The sequence below is a fragment of the Spermophilus citellus genome, assembly GCF_964194105.1.
Source record: "Spermophilus citellus genome assembly, chromosome: 4".
Classification (NCBI taxonomy): domain Eukaryota; kingdom Metazoa; phylum Chordata; class Mammalia; order Rodentia; family Sciuridae; genus Spermophilus; species Spermophilus citellus.
The window spans coordinates 104160917-104182047 of NC_138185.1; the positions used below are offsets into that span (position 1 = coordinate 104160917).

General features: G+C 47.8%; 1 protein-coding gene across 1 annotated transcript; it reads right to left on the bottom strand.

Moving 5' to 3' along the window:
• Positions 1-4004: 4004 nt before the first annotated feature.
• Positions 4005-21089, bottom strand: CHRNB4 (cholinergic receptor nicotinic beta 4 subunit). The gene is made up of 6 exons (XM_081291853.1): positions 20962-21089; positions 15871-16019; positions 10441-10485; positions 10229-10338; positions 8408-9398; positions 4005-4708 (listed from the first exon to the last, which is right to left on the bottom strand). Exons 1-6 carry the CDS (start codon positions 21014-21016, stop codon positions 4568-4570), a joined length of 1491 nt encoding a protein of 496 aa, XP_081147979.1. The 5' UTR covers positions 21017-21089; the 3' UTR covers positions 4005-4567.
• Between the last annotated feature and the right edge of the window lie 42 nt (positions 21090-21131).

Below are 21131 nucleotides of genomic sequence, written 5' to 3' on the forward strand. Positions count from 1 at the left end.
TCTTTGAGCCTCGGTTTCTTTATGTGTCAAAATAAAGATTATAAATGTATTCACATCAAAGGATTGTGAGGAGTGACGTGCTTAGTGGCATGTGGTAAAAGCTCAAGAGCTATAAATTATTGTTACTACAGGGCAGGCATGTGGTGCAAATGCTCCTGGAAAGATTCCCTGTCCAACCCCAGGGGCAGGGAGGCTGGGGGTCACCCAGGCTCAGGTGTCCTGCTTCTAAGCCTAGGAGACTGCATCCCAGATCTGGGAATCCCCCTTGTCCCACTCAGGATCGTGTAGAGATTTGGCCACAGCCTTCTTGGAAGCCGAGGCATCCACCTGTCTCTCGTGATCTCAGAGTGGGACCCCCGGTTCCTGCCCATGCTGTCTTCATATCCTGCTAGAAGTCCCTTATTTCTCCGAAGCCCTGAGCAATCCCTTTTGTTCATAAGCCACACCCCAGCATAGTTGAGGCATCTTGGGTCAGCTGCAGCCCACTTACAGATCTGGGGGCAAACTGGGGAGGAGGGAAGGGAATCTGACCCAAATTTTTTAGTCCCTGAAATGGGATTTTGCCTGATCCTCCGGACACCCCAACAAAGGAGGTGCCCCAGGCAGGAGCTCCGTTGAGCGCGTAAGGCGCTCTGAGTAGTGGAGACTTCCGCAACGAGGGTCAGAAACAGCCCAATGCAGAACAGCCACAATGCTCCAAGAACCTATGGGCTGGACCCCAAGGGACGTCTTGCAGCCTTGCAGAGTCCCAGCCAACCCAGGCCTCCCTGGGGAGTCAGGGTCGGCTTCATCCCAACAGGCTCCTCTAGAGCCTTGGCAGCCGGCGGGGAGGCGCGCTCCCCGGTTGAGGGTCGAGGTGACGCGCGCGACCAGGACCACGGACTAGAGGCTGGCGTGCCAGATCCGGCCCCGGTCCCGAAACGACTCTCGCCTCCCCGAGGTGGCCTAGGAGAAGTCCGTATTCCTCTCTGGCCACCGTTTCCCAACTAGTGGTAAAAAGAGGCAATGGACGGGATCAGATGCTGGAACCGGAGCCGAAAACGAAGAAGGCATCCCGCGTCCCTGAGTGGCCTGCGGGTCCCCGGCTAGGGCGTCCCCACCCTGGGTATCGGACCCTCCAGCGAAGCGCTCCTAGGGCCGCCTTCCCTGGGGACCCCGCACGCCGCGCCCGTACCTGGCAGCAGCAGCAGCAGCAGCAGCAGCAGCAGCAGCTGCGGTGGCGGCGAGAGCCGGCGGGTGCCCATGGCGCGTCGGCTCGGCCCGGCTCTACCGGACCGCGCGGACGGGGCGGGCGGACGCGAATGGTCAGGAGCAGGTGCGGCGGCCGACGTGGACGCTGAGGTCTTTCCGCGCAGTTCCGAGTGCAGACGGCGGACTCAGAGCCGTGCGGGCGCGGGGATGCGCGTGGCTCTTCCCTCTGGGCGGCCTTGGGGCTCCGGAGTGAGCGAATCACCCGGAGAGAAGCGTCGCGAGCCCCACGCGGGGCGGGGCAAATGCAGGAGGTGGGCTCGCGAGGGTGGGGAGAGGGCTCCGGGTCCCCAGTCCCTGAGTCCTGCGGCCTCCTCCCGGGCCCTGGGCAACCCTACGGACCGCTCGACGCCCTACCAGATACAAGCGGGCACTGTCAGCCTCCAGGGAGGAGAGGGGCCAATCCCTGTCCCTGGCTTCCGGGGCGTGTGCAGCTACCGCAGGGGACTGGGGACCGCTAGGCTAGAAGGTCGTCTCTATAAAGAACGTCCAGCTCACCCTCAAAACGAGCCTCCCGTATTTGATGTTCTTAAGTAATTGTTAAATATTTTATGCGTGATACGTGTGTGTGTGTGTGTGTGTGTGTGTGTGTGTGTGTAGTTTAGGAGGGGGATGGGTAGGTTGGAATCAGTTAAAACAATATTGGCGATGAGTTGTGGATGATGGAATCTGGAATCTGGTTATACTGTTCTCTCTACTTTAGAACATGTTTGAAATGTTCCTTAATTTTAAAAAAAAGTATAACAAAAAGAAAAGAAATAAAAAATGAGATTTGGAGCCATCCACGAGGGCACCTGGCTTCCCACTCTTCCCAATCTGTAGATTTCCCTCTTCTCTTACTACCATTTGCAGTCCTGGGTGTCCCATGGATGCACAGTGACCAGGCAGATGCCCTGGGGTCCCTTGGTCTCTCTGGCCACCCACCAGGCATGATAGGGCACCTGAAGTCTTTCCTGATGTAAACAGAGGAGGAAGGTTAACCTTCTTTGCCGGTTCTCTTTTCCTGCTTCAGCAAATGGTGAGTCACCTTTATTTCTTCTGGAAAGGGCTGTTATTATCCACATTTAAAGCAAACAAAAGGAGACAATTTGTGGGATCCAGAAAATGTTTGGAAGACTTGAGGTCCACCTTTCAGGCCCCATTCTCATTCTGCTAGCAAAAGGATCTTCATTTGGAAAATATGGCAAAATCACATATTCAACATTAAACAGTAATAGGTGGGTATGAGGGATCTTCTTGGGAATAACAGAGATGTTCTAAAACTGGATTATGGTGCTAAATGTACTAAAATTCATTAAATTGTACACTATAAAAATGGGTGAATTTATGGTATGTTAAATTATGCCTCAATAAAGTTATTTTTAAATTCAGCAGTAAGAACACTACAACCCAATTTTAAAAATTAGCAAAGGCAGTAAACATTCATCAAAGAGGATATACAGAAGGCAAAAAAGCACATAAAATGATGTTCAACTCCACTCTCCATTAGAGAAATACAGATTAAAACCAGGATGATATATCTGCTAGGATGGCTAAAAGAAAAACAAATGCTGTCAATACCAAGGCAGAAAAGGATACAGAACAACTGCCTTGCTCACGCTTTGCTGGTGAGATTGTGAAATAGTACAGCTACTCCAGAGAACCACTTGACAGTTTCTTTTAATGTTGAAATACATACTTAACCACATAATCCAGCAATCACACTGCTGAGTTTTTATCTGGAGAAATGAAAACTTTTGTTCACACCCATCCTACATGTGATGTATGTGACAGCTCTATTCATAATTGCCCCAAATTGGAAACAGCCTCAATGTGCTTCAACATCCATAGGATAAAGTACTGCTTGGCATATAAAGGGACACATGACTGATACACTCAGCAACCTGAATGAATCTCAAAGGTATTATGCTAACCAAAGAAAACAATCTCCAGAGGCTACATACTGTATGATTCCAGTTAAATAGCATTCTCAAAGTCACTGAACAATAGTTATAGAAAGAAGATAAGTGGTTCCCTGGGGTTGGAAGTGGAGGAGCTGAGGCTATAAGAAATGGTAGGGGAAGTTCTTTTGGGTGACAGATCTTTCCTGTGTCCTGATAGTAGTGGTGGTTACACAGATCTATACCTGTTATAATTTGTAGAATTTTTTAAAAATACTTATTTTTAGTTGTAGGTGGACACTATATCTTTGTTTCATTTTTATGTGGTGCTGAGGGTCAAACCCAGTGCCTCATGCATGCTAGCAAGCACTCTACCACTGAGCCACAACTCCAGCCCATAATTCATAGATTATATATTTAAAATGTCTTTTTATTGTATAGTAATTTTAAAAATGGAATTTTTAAGTGTTCTCCATTGCACAAATATTCTGAGTGTCTACAACTTGCCAGGCACTGTGGGAAAGACAGTATGCTGGGTGGTGGGAGGGGGATCCATCAGCATGTGAGGGATACAGACCCAAACCAGCCATGATATGAAAGTGGAAAGTGGCCAGAGAGCCATGAAGTCCTGGACAAGAGGGCCATTCCTTTCAGGGATGGGGACCAAGGACAGCTGTTTGAAGGAGGAGCAGGAGCCATTCATTCATTCAACAAACATTTATTTCACACCTGCTGTGTGCCAAGCTCAGTCTCAGACCTGGAGCAAACCCTGCTCTCATGGAGCCCACACTGGTGGTGAGATGTGGACGGTAAACGTGCTGCCAAATAACTGCACGTACTGAGGGGGGCTCGGGGATGGTGATAGGGTAACGTGGTCACTGGGGAGGGTGCTTTGAAATGGGAACAGTCTTTAGATGATATCGGAGCAGAGGACCATGGTAGCAGAGCCCTGATTGATGACACCATGGGAAGAGCTTGGGAAGCACAGGGGTGGGGAAGAAGGTTCAGTAGATGCAAAGGCTCTGAGCTGGGAAGGATCTAGAAGCATGTGGGAGACTGAAAGAAGGCTAGTGAGCCTAGAGGACAAGAGAGGATGGAGACAGCTGGGGGTGGAGAGATAGGCTGGGATGTGGGCGAGATGCCTGGCACATAGTAGGTGCTGTTAGTATACCTGGTGCATGGAAGGAAGATAGGCTGGAATTAAACTGTCTGAAGCCCCCTCCTGTTGGGCTTCCTCGGAGGCATTCAGAAGGGACAGCGCAGGACCCCATCCTTGCCCTCTGGCAGCTGTGGCTGCTTTGATGGATTGTTAGCTGATGGTCAGATGTTTATTTAGGGCCTCATCAGCTGTGACCCAGAAGGAAGCAGTGAACTGTCCACCTGGCTGCTCACATCATCTCACCCCACAGCCCAGGGTGCTCTTGGACATGTTGGGCAGTCTAGGGCACCTCAGAAGGTGGGTGGGTCAGGAAGAGGGGAGGGAGGAAGAGCCCCACAGTGCCCAGGACGCATACAAACACGAATACCCACAGGAACAGCCGGTCGACCACCATGGCCACATATTTCCAGTCCTCAATGACCTGTAGATAGATAGAAGGGTTGGTTACAGGTGCAGAAAAACTGAGGTCCCTCCTTCCTCTAAGTCAGGTCCTCACCATCTGGTCAGAGACCCCAATGGTCACAATGTGGGCTTGGAACCACATAATGGTATGGCAAGTCCTGAGTCCCAGGCTGGCCTCAACTGAGCAACTCTGTCACTCTCGGCGTCCTCCAACCCCACCTGACCTGCCCACTAAGCATTGCAGAGCCACCAGGAACTTGGACAGGACAGGAAAGTTAGGAATGTAAGGGGTCATTAACACTGTCATCCCTCAGTATCCTCAGGGGATTGGTTATAAGATTCCCCTGTGGACACCCAAATCAGAGGATGCTTGAGCCCTTTATGTGAAACAGCATAGATTTTGCACATAGCCTATACACATCCTCCTGCAGACTTGCAGACTGTCATCTCTAGATTGCTTACGGTACCTAATATACTATAAATGCTTTGCAAATAATTATATTTTTTTAAGGGAATGGTGACAAGAAAATTAAGTCAGTAAAAATACAATTTTTTTGGAATGTTTTGACCCATGGTTGAATCCATGGGTAGGTTTTGGGGGAAAGCTGTATCACATATTGTAATTTGAAGACCAAATCTGGTTATAAATAAAGGGGGATGAGGCCTGAGGATCATGAAACTCCTTTCTCTCATTTTCACCCCAAATCCTCTGCCTGAGCCAGCTCTGCATAAAGAAGATTTGGGGCCCACCTACTTTAGTGGGGGCAGGGCAGTGGGCGCTTACAGAACACCTGGAAATCCTGCTGGTTAATTCGTTCAATTCGGTTCACAGCAGTGTCTGCTATTTCCTCTAATTAAGACTCAGCCTCCTCCTGCCTCATCATCTGGCTAGCTCTCTTGGGCTCACTCTGACTTGCTCTCTTGCTTTCCCTGTCTCTAGTCATCTCAGACCCACCTATGAGGTGTGACATTGATAGAAACCTGGCTGGCCTCCAGAGGTGCCACCACAGATGTGCCTGCTTCCTTGGCACAGGGGGAGATGCCCGGCATCCTGTTGTCCCTCCCCCATCCCCTGCCCTGGAAGAGCTCAGCAGAGGCTCTGGAGCTGGAAATACAGGCAGGCAGCAGCGGGCAAGCTGACGTCAGTGACCCAATTTGTTAGGGCCCCATCAATGGTGTGTGTCTACCCCTAGGATAATCCTGTGCCAAAGCAGCCCCCACGCCCTCAACCAAACACACTGGCACCTGTCCCTAAGACACAACAGGCACAGCACAGCTCTCCAACAGTGTGCTCCTTGGCATTCTTGGGTTTCTTTTGGATAACCCTGATTTCAAACAGCTTTTGTATGTGTGTGTGATTCCCCCCCCCCCTCTTTTTATATTTTTTGTGCTATTTATAGTGACCAGTTAATCACCAGGGAGGGAGAAAATGCTGAAGATGAGACACTCTGCCTGGGCTAACTCAGGGACGGGCATGCCCTGGAACACAGACCCTGCCCCACTTGCACAAGAGAAAGTCAGTCAAGCAACAAGTCCACCATGTGTTTGGTGCAGGGCAAGGCACTGGGAGGGGCATGGCAGAGAGATCTGGGTATTGATCCCAGCTCTGCTCTGTGCCAGCTGTGTGACCCAGGACAAGTTAAGAATGTCCCTGAGCCTCACTAGCCCCATTGTAAACTGGGGGTTCTAGTAAAAGCCACTTTGGGGATTCTTGGGAGGGGTGGAAGTAATTTATGTCGGCTCCTGGCAGAGCTCCTGATGTATATATGGAGCTTAATGAACACTGGTGATTGTGACAGCAGTGGGTCCTGCCTGGCTCCTCCCTCTAGGGGCTTGAAATTAATGGGGGCTAGAAACAGTAGGAGGCCTGTGAGTGCCAATGGTGTGAGAGGCCTTTAGAAGGGAGAGTGGAGAATAGATGTCAGTTCAGCCATCTGTGCAGGAGGCCAGGGCTCCTCAACCTCCAATGTGTACTAGAACCACCAGGGATCTGGTTAAAACTGCAGGCCCTGGGTTCTCCTCCCAGGGACCATGGCTCAGTCAGAATGAGTTGCTTCAACTCTGTGGTCTGAAAAACTGCCCAGGTGGTTCTCATTTAGCCAGCAGGGCCCCAGGCGGCAATTAAGGTTTGGGAGGCAATGCATTAGGTGATGGTGAACTCCTGAATGATTTTTTTAAAACATTTTTTTTTAGTTATACATGGGCACAATATCTTTATTTTTGTTTATTTATTTTTATGTGGTGCTGAGGATGGAACCCAGGGTCTCACATGTGAGAGGTGAGTGCTCTATTGCTGAGCCACAACCCCAGCCCCCCTCCCTGAATGATTTTAAATTAAAGAATAGCATGATCCAATCAGTTTTTTAGAAGGCAAAATCCTGTAGAGCTGTGCTTCTCAAATTGAAATATGCCTAGAAAGTTCCTGGGATGTGGTGAAAATGCAGATTCAGGGAAGGAGGCCTGGGAGAGTCTGCATTTCTCAGCATGTTGCTGCTGCTGGTTCAAGGGCTGCACTCTGAGTAGTTGGGGTGCATAAGAATATCTCATGCCCTATATATGTTCCATTTGTTAGCAGTTCTCTTCTTTCCTTTGCACAGTGTGATTCTGAAGCTTTTCGGGGCCTGCACTTGTCAGTCTGTGCTAACTAATGGAATACCAGGGCTCTCCCTTGAGAATGCAGCTACTGAAAAGGGATTGCAGAAAGACAAGTACAAGGAGATGCCCTCTTTTACCCACGCAGCTGCAAAGAGGGAGACATCACATAAAAATCCGCACAAAGAATCTCATCTGTGTTGAAATGAGAACATTCACGGAACTTGTTCTGCCTGGTGCATGTGAACATTTCTAACCATTACTGTCTCCTCCTGTGTTCAGTTATTATCAAGTCCCCCTTAGATGTGTTACTTGCTCAAAGGAGTCACTGGAGACACCCAAGCTCTAACACTCATTGCTTTGTTCTGTGAAAGTGAACTCACCCTCATTTCAGAAAGTCTATAATTCTAGCCACCCCACTTCATCATTTATTAGGCTGGTAGCAGCTTTTAATTGATGTTTCCAAACTCCTGGAAGATACAAGTGCTAGTATGGAATCTTCACAAGTCTGCAGATAAGAACAGATGCCCTGGTACCCCAGCCCACTTGTGCTCCCTAATGGCTGCAGAGTCATTCCCAGCCCACTTCAGGTGCCTGCATCTCCTCCTTTCTCTGTCAAGGACCTTCTCCTGCACCAGAGGTGCTTGCTCTAGCAAGCTGATGTAACTGAGAAGAGCAGGGAAGCTATTGTCCTGGAGTCACTGACAACCCACAGGGGATGGGAGCCTCCCTCTAGGGCATCATTCTGAGGCTAGTTCCTGAGAGGGTCTCAGTCAGGACTGTGGGCACCCACAGCAGGATGCCGCTCATTAATATCCTACAGTGGTTTCCTCCTTCTCCTGCTTCCTCACTGTGCTCTCTGGGATCACCTGTCAAATAAATTACCTGCGTTCAAACCCATCTCAAGATCTGCTTTTGAGGAACCCCAAAACAAACACAGAAAGATCATTGCTCCTTCTGTCTTCTTCCCTGTGCACGCGGCTATAATAAAACCCATTTTAGATGTGGATTCCGAGGAATTTGAGAGTCCTTATCTCATATGAATTAACTGCAAAAAAATGGCGGGGAACAGGCATTGTTATCTGAGCCCCTTCTACTGGACATGTGGGCAGGGTTAGGGACTTACACTCTGGTCTTCATCGTCACTCTTCATGTGCTGGGCAATGAAGCTGACACCCTCCAAAGCCTCCTGCACATCCTGCCGGAACCTCCCAGAGGACCTCTGCCTTAAATCTCTGGGGATGCCTGCTGAGTGGGAGCCAGCTGGAGACTTGGGCGCCACAGGGGCAGGGTTCATAAAGTACATGGAGTTCCCGTAGAGGTTAGAGGGACTGGCAGGGCCCATAGCAGAGGTGGCGGTGGCCTCAGTCTTAGTCAGGTACAACTGGGTGGGCAGGGGGGCCTTGGCCGGGCTGCTGTCAAGGCCAAGTCGCTTCATGAAGAGGAAGGTAGGCAGCTTGTGCAGGAAACAGCGCTTGACCCAGGGCGCCATGGTGTGGGTGCTGGGTGAGCGGTGGTGCACATTGAGCACACACACGGTAGTGACAATGGAGAAGGTGACCAGCACCATGGTGAACATGAGGTACTTGCCGATGAGTGGCACATCAAGGGAGGTGGGTGGCACAATCTTGGAGATGAGCAGCAGGAAGAAGGTGAGCGCCAGGAGTACAGAGATGCACAGCGTCATCTTCTCCCCACAGTCAGACGGCAGGTAGAAGACCAGGATGGCCAGTGACGTGATAAGCACGCAGGGGATGATGAGGTTGATGGTGTAGAAAAGCGGCTTTCGCTTGATGATGAAGTCATAGGTCACGTCCACATAGCTGGGGTCCTGTGGGTTCACTGTCCTTCGCCCTGGGAGGGCCACTATGTCCCACTCACCACTGGGAGTAAAGTCATCTATACTGGCCGTGGGTGACTTAAGGACCATGTCGATTTCCGTGTGGTCGTAGGTCCACGAGCGAAACTTGAGGGTGCAGTTCTGCTGGTCGAATGGAAAATGCTTCACCTCGATCTTGCAGGCACTCTTGTAGATGGCAGGGGGCAGCCACTGAATGCTGCCATTGGAGCGGACCACCACGTTGGTGTAGACAGACACCTCATAGGTCCCATCAGCACTGGGGCGAGGATAGGGTGTGGAGGAGAACATCATGAAACCCGCAGACAAGGCCAGCCTGTTCTCTGGGCTCCTGGAGGAGCTCTCGGGGATTATTCCCACTAATCACCCAGTCTCAGTAAATGGGGCCTGCTTTTCTTGACATCTGGGGCACCAAGAGAGCCCCACCAGGATAGAGTCTGAAAGCTTCACTCGGAACAGCTCATTTAAGCCTCTCAATAGTCCATTGAGGTGGGCTTTTTTGTTACCCCACTTTATACATGGGAAAACCAAGTCTCAGAGAAGTGACTTCTTTAAGGTCAGAAAGCTAGTAAGCAATATAGCGAGATTTGAACTCGTTTGTCTGTCCCTTGATAGAGTCTCCGGCCTTAAACTCCTGGGCTCAAGTGATTCTCTTGCCTCAGCCTCATGAGAAACTGGGACTACTGGTGCATGCCACTGTACCTGGCCAACCTGAGATATTTACACACTAATTTGGTGCCACCAAAACTCAATGCTGATAAAGCAACTGAGGCTCAAAAAGTCAGAATAGAGACAGGTAGAGTATGGGACTAGGGGTCAGGATGCTGTCCTGGTCCCAGCTGTGCAGAGGGACTCAGACAAGGCCCTTGCCTTGTCTGGGTCTTGCCCTCTCTGGGTCTCCAACTTCCTTCTTAGCTGAGGGCTCTGGCTCTAATCATCTCTATTTTTCTTCCAGTCTGGTGGCCTAGAGGTATGGCTGAAGTACAGATGAAATCTAGGGTTGAACTCAGACCTGGATAACCCCTCAAGGATGGGCCTGCTGCCCTGGCCCAACCCTCCTGGGATCTTAGCCCACCCTCTGTCACTCACTTGTTGTACAGCACAATGTCAGGCAACCAGATGCGCTTTGCAGGGATCCTCAGGATATTCACACCCTCGTAGCGGGAGCTGTTCCAGGCCAGGCGGTAGTCAGTCCACTCCTGAGCAGACAGGCAAGTCTCCATCACTTGTAGATCCATCACCACAAAAAGGCAGCCCTAGGGGAAACACCTCCTGGGCTGGGGACCTTGCAGGGCACTTACCTGTTTCAGCCAGACGTTGGTGGTCATGATCTGTTCTCGCTCATTCTGGGGAAGGAAATGGGGCCATCAGTTGATCAGGAAGGAGGAACCCTCACTAATGGGTCATGCTGTATTTCATAAAAAGCTCTGAGCTCCAGGCCTGTGTGGCCAACTGCTGTCCCAACATCTCATAAATGGCTCAGAGTTATTTCATACCCAGAACATCAGGGGTAAAGCTCATTATCTTTTCCCAAGCCTTGTTCCCTTTTGGAGTTATTAGTTTAGAGAATGGCACCTCCAGTCATTCATTCCATAAACCAGAAACTTGGAAGTTGTTCTCTGATTCCCTCTTCTTTGATCCATCCATAAGTCCTGTTGATTGCATCTCCTACATGCATCTCAAATTTATCTGCTTCTTTCCATCTCTACTGCTACCATCATCAATCATTTGGACTAATGTAGTCACTTTCTAATAGGTCTTCTGGATCTGCTCTGGCCTGTCTTTAGTCTTTTCTCTGCAGGTTTGTCCCATTAGAATATCAACTTCTTAGACTATGTGGTCAATCAAACCCTCCTGCTTCCCCAGCTCATCTAAAATAAAAGCCAAAGGTATGTGTGTACCAGGTCCTAATGATCTGCCTCTGACTCAGCCCCATTCATAACCTTGTATCTCAATATGGTCCCAGCTGCTCACTCCACTTCAGCTATGCTTGTCTTTTTGCTCCTGCCTTTATATACTCTGTTCCTTTTTCCTGAAAATCTATGCAGTGACTTCCTCACTTTCTTTAGATATTGGAAATGTCAAATTATCAGAGAAGTCCTCCCCAACCTTCCCACATAAAATAGCACCCATGTCCCTCTCCCCTTATCTTACCTTGTTTTTCTTCATAGAACTTATAACCAGGGAACATTATCTTTTTGTGTATTGCCACCACCTCCCACTAGAATCCAAAAACCTTGAGGAAAGACAACATCCAGAAGAGCAACTGGTATGTGTCACCTACCTGATAAGTATTTTCTGAATGAATGTATGAATCCTACCATCATAATCCAGGCCACCCTTATTCATCTCTTACCTGGACCACTGCAAGACCCTCCTAGCTGGTCTATGACTACTTTGTACATCATCACTGCACACACTCATACATCTATATTTTCCTTTACAGCCAGAATGAAAATTTCCAAACTTCCTGCCATTTTCCACTCAATCACTTCTGTGGCTTCCCTCACATACAGAATAAAAATCTAATCCCTCTATAGGGCTTACAGGATTTTTCCAACTTCCCCAGCCTCATTCACCTTCCTGTGTTTCTTTAGTCTGCACTCCAGCCCTGCTGGGCTTCCTTAGTTCTCTGAATGTGTCTTGTGCTCTCAGTTTGCACCATTTTCCTGCCTTCTCTTCATCAAGTTAACTTCCATGTCCTGATTTCAGCTTGGTGATCATTTCTTCAAGGAACCTGCCCTAAACCCTCAACTGGGTAAGCCTATTAATATGACAAAGCTAAACTGCCAGGAACAGAGAACCAGAGAAACATAGGCTTAAATAAAGTAGAAGTTTATGTCCTTCTCATGCAACATTTTTGACATAAATGGTGGTTCTGCTCTACAAAATCCTCAGATACTCAGGTTCCTTCTACCTTTCTTTTCTAATACACCAAGAGTGTGACCCCCATCTGCATGGTTTAAGATGTTGGAATATCAAACACAACATCCACATTCTTGGTTATTAGGAGCAGGGAAAAAAGGGATGGATACATGCCCCCTGTCTCATTTTGATTAGAGAATTTAGGCCATTTATATTTAATATAGTTACTGATATAGAGATGCCCCCCCAATTTTTAAAAATATTTATCTTTTAATTATAATTGGACTTTCTTTCTTTCTCTCTTTCTTTCTTTCTTTCTTTCTTTCTTTCTTTCTTTCTTTCTTTCTTTCTTTCTTTCTTTCTTTCTTTCTTTCTTTCTTTCTTTCTTTCTTTCTTTCTTTCTTTCTTTCTTTCTTTCGTGTGCTGAGGACTGAACCCAGGGCCTTGCATGTGCTAGGCAAGTACTCTACCACTGAACCACAACCCAGCCCAATTTAAAAAAAAAATATTTTGGGGCTGGGGATGTGGCTCAAGCGGTAGCGCACTCGCCTGGCATGCGTGCGGCCTGGGTTCGATCCTCAGCACCACATACCAACAAAGATGTTGTGTCCACCGAGAACTAAAAAATAAATATTAAAAATTCTCTCTCTCTCTCTCTCTCTCTCTCTCTCTCTCTCTCTCTCTCTCCCCCTCTCTCTCTTTAAAAAAATATTTTTAGTTGTAAATGAACACAATACCTTTATTGATTGATTGATTGATTGATTGATTGATATGGTACTGAGATTTGAACCCAATGCCTCACAAATGCTAAATAAGCACTCTACCACTGAACTACAACCCCAGCCTGGCCCCCAACTTTTGATGATTCAACTTGTGATTTCTTTTTTTTACTTTACAATAGTTTATCAGGGTAGTAAATACCTTTTGACTTACAATAATTGTTACTTACAGTGGGTTTATTGGTACATAACTCCATCTCAGGTTGAGGAGCATCTGTATTTAAGTTTAAACCTATCATCTATTTGTTTTGTGTTTACTCTTTCTGTTGACTTGTTTTGGAATCTTTTATTATTCCATTTCCCCCTACCTTCATGTGACCCTTTCCTTAGTAGTTACCCTAGAGATTATACTATACATATTTGATGTTATAATCTAATATACATTAGTACTTTTACCACTTCCAGAAAAAAACCTTTCAACTCCATCTACTCACTCTAGACTTTTTGGCTACTCTTCTCATATATTGAATTCTATGTAAGTTAAAACATTGCAAGATGTTTTTATTGTATTATAGCATCAATGTCAACTTAAATTTACCCATCCAGTTACCCTTTTTGTTGTGCTTCATTCTTGCTCAATCTGGGATCATTTTCCTAGTAGCAAAAGAACAACATTTAGCATTTCCTTTAATATTAAATCTTCTGGTGTTAAATTATCTATTTTTTATTTTTAGTCTGAAAATGTCATCATTTCACCTTAATTTTTGAAAGAGTCCTTCAAAATCCTTATCTAATTCTAGGGTTTGTAGGTTTTCCCCTGGCTGTAACACTTTCAAATGCCATTCAATGTTCTGACTTCCATATTCAGCAGTTAATTTTATTGTTGTTCTTATCTTTTTGCTTTGTTTTCTTCTTTCTTTTCCTGGATGCTCTTAAGATTTTCTGTCTTTGGTTGTCAGGAATTTGAATATGATGTATTTGGGTATGGGTTTCATTTTGTTTTGTTGTCTCTCATGGGGTTCATAGAGCCTCTTGAATTTGTGACTTTATATCCTTGTTCAGTTTTGGAAAATTCTCAGTCAATATCACTTCAAATATTGCTTATGTCTTATTATTTATCTCCATTTCTTCTGGGACTCCAAATATACATTAGCCTTGTTTAAAATTATAACTATCTATCTCCTACTTTGTATTTTCATTCATTCTTCTCCTTGGTTTGTATTGATGCTTTCTATTGAGCTGTCTTCCAATTCACTAATTTTCTCTTCTGCTATGACCAATCCGCTATGAAACCCACCCAATGATTTTTTCCCAATGAGTTTTAAATTATAGTCTTTGTATGTTTTTGGCTTTATAATTTATTCCCCCCCCCTTTTTTATAATAACCAGTTCCCTGGAGAAATTCTCCATCTTCATAATTTTCTTGAGCATATATACCACTGAGCTACACCTTGGGCTCATTTTCTTAGCCTCTTAGCCTTACACTGGTTACCAACCATAAAAGGTGAGGTAAAGCATCACGGACTGTCAGGTTCACCCCCTAGAACCTGGACACTCAAACACATGTATATTTCTTCCTTTGGCATTTATTTTTCTCTGTCTTTTCTAATTGTTCTTCTAGAAAGGATAATCTGCAACAAGCAATTCTGCCATCACTGAAAGTCAAAAACCTTCATCTGTCTTAAAAACCTCTTTTTTAAATTGAGATATAATTCACACACAGTGAAATATGCTGATCTTAAATGCACTGTTTGATCAGTTTTAACAAATGGATTACCCATGTAAATCCACCTCATTTCTATCATCAAGAAAGTTTTCTTGTGCTTTAGTCTTGCCTCTCACTCCCCTTCACTTCCCCTGAATGTGCCCGAGGACATTGGTTCAGGACCCTAGTCTACCCTGCAAAGAGCTACTTGGACCTGTCTTACTCAGCACAAACTCCTCACCTTTCCCTAGAACTTTCTGTCTTTAAACTAGTTGTGCCTCCCTCCTCAAAAAAAAAAAAAAAAAAAAAAAAAAAAGAATAAGTCCTGGAAAAAGAAAGACCCCCCCCCCAAAAAAAAACCCATAAATATTTCCTTTATGTACAAGCCTTTGGGAATACAACAGCTCACAGTGGTACCTGAAGGGGCAGGAGCTGGAGGCTGTGTCCCCTCCTTTTACTGGTAGCCTCTATCACTCTACAGGGCCTGCAGAGCAGATCTGGCAGGGGCAGCATGAGCCTGGAAGCTTGATCAGGGCGGCCTGCCTGCTTGCCCTCACCAGAGCAGCAGCTGCATAGCAGCGCCTGGGGCTCACCCTATTAAGCAAAAAGGAGTTGGCTGGACAATAACACTCAGACCTGGCCGCGGGATACGGAGAGGAACAGGGAGTCAAGAGTTCCATCCTGCCCAGTCCTCCCCATCTCCTGACTGTGCTACTTCCTAGGGGATGGGGCCAGATGTTCATTTGGCCCAAGTCTTTTTGGGCACTATAGTTTTGAGAGGCTAGGTTTGTGGTGGCCAATGGTGTTGGAGAGAGAAGGTAAGAAGGAGAAGGAATGGATACTGTTGGATAGGCAGAATAACTTCTTACATTCTGTAGCACAGCAGGACAAATATGGTTGACAACAATTAATTGAATATTTGTTTGTTCTTTTCCTTATTCTGTCTGTCTGTCTCTCTCTTTCTCTCCCCACCCCCTCTCTTTGGAATCTGAGCATTGAACCAGGGTCTTGTGCAAACTAGGCAAGTGCTCTACCACTGAGCTACATCCCCAGCCCTGAATATTTCAAAATAATTAATAAAGAAGAATTTGAGTATTCCCAACACAAAGGAATGATATGTCTGAGATGATAAGTCCATTACCTTGATCTGATCATTACACATTGTACACATGTATTAAAATGTCACACTATACTCCATAAATTTGTACAATCACTGAGTCAAATGTATATTAATTACACTTTTGAAAAAACAGAAAGAAAAATGATGAAAATCTGGAACCTTGCCCAGAAATCTGAGCAATGCCAGAAACCAAACTCAAGTCTCTTGACTCCCAGCTCTGTGCACTGAATGGCCACTCCTTTCCCTGAGACTTGGCAGGGGCCCTGAAAACACACCCTGCGCTTTCTCCTGAGACTTGAGCCCCAGCTGCCTCTGCACCTACCACGCTGATGAGCTGGGCCAGGGAGAGCTCCAGCTGGATGGAGATGAGCTGCGAGGAACTGGTGGCTGGCCGGATCAGGTTGTTGTAGCGGGTTTTGTTCAGAAGGTCATCCATCAGCTTCTCCTCAGCATTGGCCATGCGACAGTCCCCTGGGAAATGGCATAGTCAGACCCACAGAGCCCTTGTCCAGTCAACTCCCACTTCAGTTAGGGCAGTGAAGGGTAGAGCTGTGAGCCTGGAGAGTAGGGTGTCCTCGGTGCCTACTGATGGTGATAAGGGCACGGCAGGCCTGTCTCTTCTTGGGGACTTCAAACTAAACAGTCAAGCCAGAGCTCACCTCTCTCCTCCCATGCCATACCTCTTTGTCCTTCTGTTTCCTCTAGCAATGAATGGCATCCCATGCACCATACATCCAGTCCCAAACCTGAAAATCCTCTCCTCCTTTGGTTTATTCAAGTGGCCGTCTAGGCTAGTCTAGTCTACTTTCCAAGACCCCCAGTCTGTCCTTCCATCTCCCACACACTCCAATAGCCAAGGCCCTAGCTTACCTCCCCTGCTCTGAACTCTTCCAGTAGCCTCATTGCTGGTCCCACCTGCCTCTGCCATCCATGTGTCCTGTAGTACCAGGGTGATCTTCAGATTGCACACTGGCTCAGGGTTCTTCCTTACCCACAACCTCTCATAACTGAAGGCAGAGTTAAGACCCAAATGTTTCAACTTGGCATTCAAGCCCTTTTGCTCCTAGCACTGACTTATCTTTTTCAACCTCATATCCTCTTGCCTTTTCACCTTGATGCTAGACACTCTATACTCTGGCCATACCTACAGCTTGCTTTCCCCCTTGTGGTCTTCACTGACTTTCTCCTTGTTTTTTTGAGCATAATTATTTCTTCTGACAGATTGCCTCAAGCCCACCAGCTATCCAGGTGTCTAGCCTGTGCCAGGCCCTGTGCTACTGTGCTATGTGCTGGGGATAATGGCAAACAAAACCTATAAACAGACTTGGGAGGCTAGGCAGGAGAATTGCAAGTTTGAGGCCAACCTTGGTGACTTAGTGAGACCCTGTCTCAAAATAAAATTAAAAGGACTAGGGATGTAGCTCAGTCGTAGAGTGCTCACCTAGAATGTGTGAAGCCCTGAATTTCACACCTTACCACAAAATCAAAACAAAAATACCCAAAACAGATATGGTTCCTGCTCTCAGCACAAAGTACAAGGGAGGAGCATTATGACTCAAATATGGGTTTGCACACAGAACTGGGTGCACAGTAGTGTTCCCCCTAAGAAGAAAAGAAGAGGGATAGCCTGGATTCAGACTTAGATCTACAGAGCACAAAGTCCCTTTGAGACACCAAATGAAGTGTTCCAGTTGGCAGGTGGCTCCTGGCATCAAGCTGAAAGGAGAGGCCTTAGCTCAGAGCCACATCCAGCTCTCAATGCTAGTGTAGCTTCCTGCAGGGAGTCAGAGCTAGCCATTACCCCACTCCCCAGCAAGTCCCCAGGTCTACCCCCAGATCACACCTCAGATCTCTTGCCAAGTGGTATTTCAATCTTTGTTTCATCTCCCTCACGCATCTGGGAATGAATGTGAGTTCAAGGACTTGAGCTTGTACTAGTTGTCTTCAGGGAGGATGTGTCAAGTATGGTGGAGGGGGCAGTTGGAAAGAGGCAGACTCAGAAGAAGGTCAAGGAAGTGTGAACAGGATTACCCAGGAGCAGGAAAAGAGATGAGAGTGGCCAGAGGAAACAGCGTTGTGGCAGGAGAGCAGACGGAGTAGGGGGTGGGGGATAAAGGAATAGGGATGGGGGTGGCGATGCTGGCGAGGGGCTGCCTGGCTCACCAGGCCAGGGGTGTGATTTCCTCCTCCCCCCCCACCAGCCATTCACTAAGTCTTACCAAATCCCTTCCTCTTTGGACGGGGCCAGGGGTCCCAGAGCATGGATCACCCCAGTCAAGCAGGTCTGAGGTGGGCTCCTGGGTGAGTGCTGGGCTGGACACATGGTCATGAGAAGCAGCTGCCACCCTGCCTACTCCATGCACTTTCCAATTCGCTGCCTATCTGGAGCAGATGCAATATTTAGTGCCTTGTGAAAGATGCTCCCAGTGCACCTGCTGCCTGCTGTCCCTCCCCCAGACTACCCTGGGTTCACCTGACGGGGGTCCTGTAGATGCCTGGCCTAGATTCTTAACATTGCTTCTCAAAGCTGGGATCCCCTCTCCCAGAGGCCAGCTGCTGGAATACTGGGTCAGGAAAGGCACTCTGTATCTCCAGCCTACACGTAGGTCCCTCCCAGAGTCCTTCTTTAGTACACCTATTTCAGCTAACCCCTCATTTCATAGTAAAGGGAATGACTTTCCCAGAACCATCTGGCATGTCTGAGGCAACTCTGTGGTCAGAATCTGCAGTTCCCAGGCTTCGACCTTGCAATACTATGGGAGGCTGGATTCTGCATCTCTGTAGCCCCAGGAAGCTGGTTCCCTGGAGGTCTTCAGAGTCTAGGATTGCTGCGTAGCTGTGGGGGTTCATGATTCAGCTATAAACGTGCCTGATGAGCTCAGCTTGCTCACCTGTGACCTGTCCTGCCTCCAAGGCATTCAACTAACCTGAGGGACCCTTCCCCATCTTGAGGACCAGCATTGGGCTCCATAGTTAAAAGTCCCAAGAACCTTAGACTATTTACCCAACATTGTATTTTTCAACTGGGGAAACTGAGATCAAAGAAGGAAGGGATTTATTCAAGGACCCCCAGCAAGTCAGATCAGAGTCAGGTCTAGGAGTCTCTTTCAAATAAAGACTCTCCCCTGACCCTGTGACTTTATGACTTAGCTTGTGGGGTGGTTTTTTTTGTTTTGTTTTGTTTTGTTTTTTACTGGGGTTTTAACTTGGGGTGCTTTACCATTAAGCTACATTTCCCAATCCTTTTTATTTTTTATTTAGAGATAGGGTCTCACTAAGTTGCTGATTCTGGCTCAGCCTCCTGAATCATGGGATTATAGGAAGGCACAACCATGCCTGGCTTGTGCCCTTGTTAACTTCACCCCCTAAGGAAACTGCCCTGTCAGAGGCCATAATTGGTATTGTTTGATTATGGGGTGGGGGTAGTGTCCACACCTGCACTTGTGTTTGTATTTATGAGTGTGTCTATATGCATGTGTGTGCACACACCTGCACACACACGAAGGGGTAATAATGACCAGCCCTATGGGCTGGAATGCACAGTTCCTAAAAAGTAGAGGGGGGTGCACCAGAACATCACAATTAGTCTTTCCAATCTGCTGCCTAATGTTTGCAAGGCCTACTGTGTTAAAAAGACAAGGAACAGAACTTTCACACCCCCCACCCCCGACACACACACACCCCCAGGTGTGGGTCAGAACAGGTAAAAGCTCCTGGGCACAACTGGCATTACATCTCATACTGCCTGCTTACATAGTGAAACAGAAGCCACCACTAGGGGTCAGCCATCACCCAATGATTCTGATGAGGAGTGGTCCTCAGCCTCTGCCTAGGGGTTTGCCTCTGGAGGCTGTCTTTGAAAAAACAGCTCCCCCAAATAAAGGGCCTAACAATCTAAGAGGCAGCTGTAGCTGAAATTCTAAGTTGTGTGTGTGTCCAGTCTGAAAAAGCACATCTGATCTAAAAATGAAGTGACATAGCTATTATTTTGGAATACAACTACAGAAAGTAAGGGTAACAAAATGTTACTGGCACATAGGCATCTGCAAGGCAGGAATTATCAGTTGGAGTGTGTGTCCTTAACTGAGGAAGGGCACACAAGAGTTTGCCAAAAGGCAACTGTGGATTTTTTTAAAAGTTGAGAGTTGATCTTTTACAAGAAGCTTACCATACACTATCAGTGCTTCTCCAACCACATGTATGAATCACCTGGATGTACAAAAACAGATTCTCAGGTTGTTTCCAAAGATTTTGATCTCTTGAGCCTGGAATGGGGCTCAGGAATCTGTATAGGGCAATTCAGTCTGTCTCCCAGAATCACACTTTAGAAATACTACAACTGCCCCACATAGGACATATCATCTCCATAGAATAGATAGGGAAATTGAGGCCCAAAGAGGGGGAAAAGAATGGTACAGGGTCACCCAGCAAGTGTTGGCAAAGCCACGATGCACATATTGCTTGCCGGCACATCTTTGATGAGGGCTCGGCTTTCCCATAGGAACTTCACATGATCCCTCTACTTCTGCCTTCAGCACTTCCTGTGCTTGGTCTCTCTGTCTGAGGAAGATGTAGCCGTAGGCTTCTGGGCTGACTGGGGCCCAGGGACAAGTTTGGGACAGAGTACAGGAGCTGAAAGTGTCCTTGGAACTCTGGTGGGACAACTGAAGCCCAAACCTCAAACGTCTGAACTCTGCCTGGAGAGGGTTCGAAGGGTGGACTAGGTCTCCTTTCCAAGTGTCAGAGATGAGATCGCAGGCCTCTGAGTGAAGGCTCCACTTCACTGGCCCTCAGCCAAGCCAGAGTTGGGGACCGGAGGTGGTGATGACATAAAATGTGTTTTCTGGGAGATCCGCCCCCAAAGTGCAATTAAGGCCAATCCTTTTCCCGCTTGGCTGTTTCTCCAGCGCTAAAGGTGTCGGGGGAGACTGAGCAGCGGACTTGATCCAGGGTTTTTACAGCGCCGGGTTGCAGGCTTCTTCGTTGCGCTCAGTCTTCATGAAAGTCACCTCTTAAGTAAGGAAGGGGCCTTGACCCTGTCCAGACCGGGAGTCGGGAGTCGCTGCCCCCAGCTTCTCTTTGCGCTGGGGCTGAGCAGAGCTGTCTATAGAGGCGGGACTACCGGGCTCGGATGCCTAGCCCAAAGACACTCGCCACTGGAGAGTGGCCCGGGTGCAAAGGGAAAGGTGGCCCCTACCCCAAACCTCGCAGACCCACCCAGGCCCGCCCCTACTGCCTCTGAAAGCGGGCTCAGCCCCGCCCACACCCCCATTTGGCTGGGACACCCTCGGGCCACTCCCCCAGTCCACCCCCACCCACTCTCAAGGCATCCTCCGTTTCCTCCCCTGTGGCCAGTCCAGCCCCGCTTAGCCTGACCCAGGCTCCTCTCCCTTTTTGCCCCCAAATAACTCACCGAGCCTGCAAAGGACGACCAGGGAGAAGAGGACTAGCTGGTGCGCGCTCCTCATGGCGGGCGGGGGCCGTGGTGGCAGCCGCGGAGCGCTCAGCTGTGGGGTCACCCAGGCACAGCTAGCAGGCGAGTGAGCGCTGATTCTGGTCCCAGAGGTATGACGCGCGAGAGGA

Excerpts from the sequence above, each read along its gene's own strand:
- CHRNB4 (XM_081291853.1), bottom strand. The coding sequence starts at position 21,016 with ATGAGGAGCGCGCACCAGCTAGTCCTCTTCTCCCTGGTCGTCCTTTGC. Across the intron at positions 9,399-10,228 it reads GACATTGTGCTGTACAACAA|TGCTGATGGGACCTATGAGG; the intron begins GTGAGTGACAGA and ends TCCTCGCCCCAG. Across the intron at positions 4,709-8,407 it reads GTGACGATGAAGACCAGAGT|GTCATTGAGGACTGGAAATA; the intron begins GTAAGTCCCTAA and ends ATCTATCTACAG.